The sequence below is a fragment of the Colletotrichum destructivum genome, chromosome 12, assembly GCF_034447905.1.
Source record: "Colletotrichum destructivum chromosome 12, complete sequence".
NCBI classification, from domain to species: domain Eukaryota; kingdom Fungi; phylum Ascomycota; class Sordariomycetes; order Glomerellales; family Glomerellaceae; genus Colletotrichum; species Colletotrichum destructivum.
This window is the reverse complement of record NC_085907.1, coordinates 85,012-92,021: the sequence shown is the minus strand read 5'-3', so window position 1 is coordinate 92,021 and position 7,010 is coordinate 85,012. Positions and strand designations below refer to the sequence as shown.

The window sequence follows — 7,010 nt, the reverse complement described above, 5'->3', positions numbered from 1 at the left end:
AGCCGAGTCAGAGCCCACTGTGTACGTGGTAATACAACGTAGAAACTCAGTTACTGGGCACGGATATCCTCACGTCCGTACCCCTGCAATCTGATAGAACCCTAGTTGTATTGCATTGAATTGACGTCGATTGTCTAACCAAACTAGTAGAGTTTGTAGCGAGGCAATTTCCTATTTAGGACAAATCGGGTAACTAGTCCGGCTTAGAGCAGTTGTTCCAGCCAGATTTCTGACGGTTAGTCAGGGTGGCCAGCGGAATATGCATATATGAGTGAGCAGAAAAGAGTGTCTTATTCGTACTAAAGAGTGGATGGTATCACCACGGGCTTGTGGGCCTAATGCTATCCTAATAACTGTTCCAGAGCTAGGGCCAGGTGGAAATGACAGGCTGGCCTGTTTAAGTACAGTCAGACCATCCTGGATGGGTTATGTCCATGACTCGCATAGAAGCATGCATGGATTCTGTCAATTTCCATCACACCAAATTTCACCAAACTCTACTGTAGCCTGAACTCAAGTCCGTCACATTAACAGCCGGCGAGTCCGAAATACCTTTCTGGAGGGATGATGAGATAACGAACGTGTGCTAATTTCCTATTGCGATGAGAATAAGTAAAAAGTGACGGTTTTCAGCACTAACGCGCGTTTATTTCTTCCTGCGCGTGATACATTTAACGGGTACCTGTGAACTTTGTTGGATTGACGCCGGCGTCCGGATAAAAGGCAGCAAAACCTTGCTAATCTATGCAAGAACCTGTAAGAACGAGTAGATACAAGACAGAACTCGCTTCGACCGGGATGGGAAGAATCCCTCAATCAAGCATAACAGCCACTCTTTGATCAATGAGCCCCAGGTGTATTGCATCGAATACACATCGATTATCAAACAAAATTTTCTACAACCGCTTTATTACACAGCTCTCTTAGCCCTTACATAAGCCCCTTTCCAAATTCAACCTTACACTAGTCTTTGATGTGTGACGGTTCGTCAGGGTGGCCAGCTAAACATGCATTCATGAGTGAGCAGAAAAGAGTGTCTTGTTCGTACTGAAGAGTGGATGGCAAGAGATTCTCGAATGTAGGATGACGGGTTGCGAGTTTGTCGAACTAGGTAAGCGTTGTCTACACTGTGGTGTTCGCGGAGCCAGAGCTGAAGGGGGTGCAGACCGCATGATGGCTGGTGTCATGGGGTATCTCGAGTTTTTTGAGAAGCATGGAGCAGGATCCTTCATTACGGGCGGGAGAACGAAGTTGTTTCAGGATGACTGTTGAGTTTGGACTCATTTAGGACGGTCGTCTGGTTCAAGCCGCGGAGCGGTTGTGTGCAGGGCTGGGCATTGATGCAAAGACCAGGGATCGCTCGGAACTGATATTGGCTGTTATGGGACATGTGCTTTTTTAACTCAGAATTGGGCGACTGATGATGCGCTGTCATTTGCCGGCGTACCTGTGATGCGGCTTGAAGTGTTTGGCACTGGTTCTCAAGCGAAGTAGGTTAGTTATAGGGAACTGGGAGAGAGGCTTCTTGATACGGAAGTGGTTTCATTGTCCTCTGCGCCGGACTCGGACATGTGTCTTTCCTTTGAGTTATGGTCTTGGCTACAGAGCTACGAGTTGAGGGAGTCCTCAATGGAGGTCGTAGCCAGAGTTCCCGCGCAGGCCGGATGGCAGCAGGTAGTTGCCGCACGGGGTCGGAGAGCTAGACAGAAAGTGTGATAGAGATGAAACTAAAAGCAATGATGTTGTTGGACAGCGGTCGTTAGGCAGGGGGTTAACATGGTGTGTTCAGTATGAAGAACGAGAGACTAGGGGAATATCCCGACTGTCTAGGTAGCGAAAGACCCCATATACTAGCATATTCTTTGCAAACTTAGTTAAGCCTGCGTAAGACTATATTTTCTTTAAGCATCGTGTTAGGCTAGCAAAGCAATGCTGTACATATTGACCTAAGGAGATAAAACGAATGTGATACTGCCAACGTAGCCAGATGTGACATCTATCCTGCTTTAGCTTAGTAATGCACTGATACAAGGATAAATCTTACCTCTGCCTGACACATGGTGTGACAATTGTCTCTACGCTTTTACCTTCTCCTTCTTAAGACTCCGTCCACCCTTCTTCTTCTGAGAGTTCTTGGACGCCTGGGAGTTCTTGGACGCCTGGGAGTTCTTGGACGCCTGGGAGTTTTGGGAGTGGTACGAATTAATCGAGTTCTCGCAGCCTGTGCCGCACTTGCCTGCGTCCTCCTTCTTGTGGTTTGCTTCGTGCTTCGCTTTCGCCGCCGCGTCATTGACTCCCGCTCTGGCTTGGATGTCAGTCTTCATCCCGGAGGCCGGCTCGACAGCGGCAGCGGCAACAGAGACAGTGGCAACATCGCTGCTCTTCACGGTAGGAAGCGCGGTGACAACGCCGCCAATAGAGAGGGTGGAGAGAATGAGGGCGTTGAAGAAGCGCATTTTAATGATTTTAATCTGATGTGAGCAAGAGAAGCGCCTTTATATGGAAAATCTGAGCTGAGGGAGAGCTCCAAGAAGGACTGGGAGAGCTTGATGCTAAGGATTGAAGTTTATTGCTGGCTGATGACGACAGGATAATCCTACTGATACCGAGGAACCAATTAAGGCTTTATATATCCATCAAGGTCGTACAACCCTTAACATATCTCCGACCCCGCTGACCTCCGCGGCTTATAAAAATGCTTATGCTACAGTATTACTCTACTGGACAAAAAGATTGTCTTCTGTTGGTTTGACTCTATAACCCATGCAAGATTAAAATACTGCAATGCTGTCTGGCTGACGCGTTCACTGAGTTAAGCTTTCGGGCGTCCAGCCAGTGGCTTGAGTTGAAGACAACATTTTTGAGGTTAATCTAGCGTTATGGAATGGATCTAGGTACCAAGGGTGTGTAGAACAAGCCAGGCGGGTTTGTGAAAAAGCAACCCCCCCCACCCCCCACACCCCTATAGGCTGGGATGTGTTTCATTTATGATTCGGAGACGGCCGGTTGAGTGAGTATTGGTCCGTCTAGGGTCAGCCTTGGCTCGCAAAACCGGCTGATTTGCGAACCTTCTCGTTAGCGCTGACGTTAGCTGAGGGCAGCTTTGGACGGAAATATGTGGTTTAGGTTGTCTTGGAAAAATAGGTAACTCTCGAACACATATCTTGCCTATTAAGTAATTACCCTCCTATTTCCTCGCAAGGCGAACAAACGCCTCTGCTTAGGAACATCGAAGCGGGCAATGATTCAGAGAAAAGTGACCGGGCAAGGTCTTTGGCAGAAAATGATGAATCAAGACGGGCGGAGATTCATGTACGACGTGGCCAAAGCTGAGTCTGACAGGCTGAAGTTCTCGGTATAACCTTTGAACACTGCTTGGCCCTGATCGATACCATACCTGATGGAGACGCTCGCACGAAATGCTATCTGTCCTTATCTCGCAGCAGCATTACCCAAAGAGGATCAAGGTACTGGCTGTATAAACATGCATCGTTGGTTTTTTTTGGGAAGAAACTGTTTGACGAGCTTGGAACTAGCATGACAGTCATTTCTACCTCGCACTCGCTAAGTAAGTATGCTTCCAAGAACCCATTAAAGAGAACCTCACAATATTAAAAACATCAAAATGCAGTATGTAGCCTAAGGTCGCTGTGCGATTTTTAGACCTACTTAATAATACCACTGTTCTAAGAAGGGTCTGTGGTAGCTATCAAGCTACAGTCTGCTACCCCTTTGTTAATAATATCTCCTTTACAATCTATAACACAGTACGTAGGTTCTTGATATCTTCTTTCCAAGGAGATGAAGGATAGCATGATTAGCAGTTGTGTGTTATGGCCTAACCAGTTAGGTGCTGGCCAGAGTAACTATATAGTGCATAACAGGGGATAATGGTGCATGCGCATTACTTATTATCGAAGCTTTTGCTTTGTACCACGGTTGCCCTGGACTGCTCGTAACATTGTGGTAACTGTATAGTTACGTAGAAGCTGGCTAGTAGTTGTCTTTGTTAGCGGTTCTAGAAGCTTGAGTTGTCTCTCATGGTTGGCGATATCTGGTCTAGAATACACCTTGACAGCATGGAATTTGTGGCACTAAATTTCCAAGGTTGTGTTTCGTTATATCCAGGATTCCCTAAAAGGAAAGTCTCAATCAGGCAACTCTCACATCATAAAAGCTTCCTGGTTAATTAGGTCCCTTTCTAAAGTAATTCTTTACTCTAGTAAGGTTCCTGGTCTCATACAGGCTGTGAATCACCTGAAGCCAGGCTCGCATGCTTTATGTTCGAACTCAGTCAATCTGGAAGTAGTCTGACAGGAGCTTTAAATCTTATATGCACGCTAGGCCAATCAACGACCGGCCTATTCTTAATCTAGGCACGCGTTTGCCTGGCCCCCACGACCACGCGAATGATTGCTGAAGACTCTTTTGAATTAGAGTTACCAAGCTGAAATTCATGTAGCTCAGTGTTGCCTTTTTTAGACTTGCCTAATACAGAAGTAGTTCTGTGACAAAACACGCTATTAAACTTCTAGTGCCACAAGCCAACATCATGTTACAAGCAGGTCAGAGCTACCAACTGTGGCACAAAGCAAAAAGCAAAAGCTTCGGTAGTGATGCACCTGCATCGTTATCCCCTGTTCTTCACTATAGAGTTACACCGGCCAGCATCCAACTGGTTAGGCCGTAACACATCAATTGGTCAAGTGAGAATGAGCAGCACCACATACTCCCTATTAGGTGCTAACTTGCAGCATCTTTGCTAAGACTTGGATGTCTATTCTAATATCAACTCAAATGAAGATACAACTCCGCACGGAGGTAACTCAAGGACCCCCCTCATTTGAACCACCCCCGCATTTGAACCACATCACTCACCACATCAATCCCACCCATGCCACTATTCCTATCAGTTATTCTTCCACCCTACCACCTACCCAGACGCAGATTTCTGGCTCGCTAGGTAAATCAGACCTGCTGGACTCATCTGTGTCATTCGCTACCTGTTAGCAGAAACACCATTGTCGAATATCTGACAGTAACAGGCTGGTAGTCGAAGTCCGTTAGTAGTGCCTCCGTAGAACAGCAGAAAGGGTTTCATTGTATCCAGTAATTAAACTATTCAGGGAATCATTTCAATTGCACCGGTTGAACCTCGGTATGGGACTATCAGACCGACCTAGACCGACTGGCAGCGCACCCAGACAGACCAAGACCGACCGACTGGGAGCCTTGACCAACCCAAACCGACAAACCGAAGGGGCCGGTCTAGGTCGGTCGCTTTATTAGCCATACTGGTCACGCGGGTCGTCGCAGTAGAGCAAAATTATGTCCAACTACTGTCTTTACTTGTGGGACCCGGGCGGGGGTGGAAGACTCGGCATATGTCTAGTGCCGACACCTTATCGAACGCTTTCCTAATCGAGGCAAAACCCGCAGTTTACGGCGACTGGCAAATAAACAAGACCGACTCTAAGATGTTCATACAGTAAATAGATACGCTTAGGGACATGTGGGCATGGGGGTTGGACAGGGAACATGGAGGAGGATAACTAGCGGGATGACCTCCCAAGCAATCATTGACTGTGCAATTAGAGTGTGACGCGTCTGCGAATACGGAAAGTCGCAGGCGACAATTTCCACATTCGACGTCGAAATTAGGTTTATTGGCAGGTTTCCTAGGAAATGCCCGTTCTTGGTTGGGGCCTGGACAGACTTTGCACGGCCCACCATCCAATGTCAGCTAATGCATGTCACCTAAAAACCCACACCGACACACCTCTGAATCCGAAATATTAATGGACCATGTGCATTCCCTTGTCATGCCCCACTTATTTGCATTCACAATTCATTACTGTTACGTACTATCAATGAGATTGCAGCTGACCGGGCGTTATCAGCTTCGGCAGCCGCAAAGAAGCCAGACACCGAACGATCGCTTGCACCGCTGGCTAACTCACCATGTCAGTCAACTGAGAAACTCACACTGGAAATGAAACGAACTGGATCTGCTGCAGTTTTGCTGCTTTGGAGGCCTGGAAATGTTGTTGTTGTTGTTGTTGTATTTAACGCCATGGCGGCAAGGGTGGAACCCTTGTCGCAGACCTCCCGAAGGGTATGTGGCGTGGAGAGCCGTGGGCTAGGACTATGTACTTCATACATCGCCCTTCCTTTCGTCCTCCAAATCCTGCCTGATGGCTACTATGCCTTCTATCTGTCCCTGGTTCCCGCTGGTTCCCCAGTTTCATTGCTTCCCGTCTATTCCCTATGAGGGTTCAGTTGGCTGTCTAGATCCCGTGCCGAAGCCCGTTCCCTAGTAGCGTGGACAGATCTTCCGGAAGAAGTGTGTCACGCGGAGGAAGGCCTCAAAGCCTTTTGGGTCAGTCATTAGTCCCTTGAAGTATCGTTCAAGAGACCCCATAGGTCCTATGGGGTCGAGCGGACCAGATGGGTAGAGGGTGGGCCACTGCTGCCTCCTCGCCAAGGTCGCTGGGCAGTAGACCAGATGATCTACGTCTTTTGCCTCCCCGCAGGAGCAGGTTAGCAAAGCTTCGGTGTGGTTAAAGCGTCGGTGATAGTGTTCAAAGTCCCCGTGGCCCGACCGGGCCGCTAAGAGGTGATGAAGGGTGCTCCGTGGTAGGGCGAGTTCGGGAGGGCAGGAGAAGTGTAGCCTCAGTCCAAGCTGGGTGTACCGTTCGGTCGCCTCTTTACCCCACCACTGTCTGTACTGGTTTCGCAATCGCTCTCTGCCAAGCCGTTTGATCCCGGAGAGCGTAGCTAGTTGGCCTAGCGGGACCGGCAGCGCTGTGCCCTCCTTGGCTAGCCGGTCCGCCTCTTCGTTGCCCTTAATCCCCTGGTGCCCTGGCGCCCAGTGGGTGTGGATGTTGTATATCCTAGCAGCAGCTTGGATCTCGAGAACCGCTGCTTGCGAGGTGTCTGGGGCCTCGCCCCGTATTCCTTGGATGACACTGGTGTTGTCGATGCAGATGTGTATAGGCTGGCCTTGGGAG

The 7,010-nt window shown here is 48.6% G+C and overlaps 1 protein-coding gene across 1 annotated transcript; it reads right to left on the bottom strand.

Annotated features, from left to right (window-relative positions):
- Nucleotides 1-790: 790 nt before the first annotated feature.
- On the bottom strand, nt 791-2,532 carry CDEST_15475 (uncharacterized protein). The gene is made up of 3 exons (XM_062931631.1): nt 2,045-2,532; nt 1,168-1,996; nt 791-1,107 (listed from the first exon to the last, which is right to left on the bottom strand). Exon 1 carries the CDS (start codon nt 2,454-2,456, stop codon nt 2,076-2,078), a length of 381 nt encoding a protein of 126 aa, XP_062787682.1. The 5' UTR covers nt 2,457-2,532; the 3' UTR covers nt 791-1,107; nt 1,168-1,996; nt 2,045-2,075.
- Between the last annotated feature and the right edge of the window lie 4,478 nt (nt 2,533-7,010).

What these genes read in the sequence shown, in the direction of transcription:
- CDEST_15475 (XM_062931631.1), bottom strand. Translation starts at nt 2,456, where the DNA reads ATGCGCTTCTTCAACGCCCTCATTCTCTCCACCCTCTCTATTGGCGGC.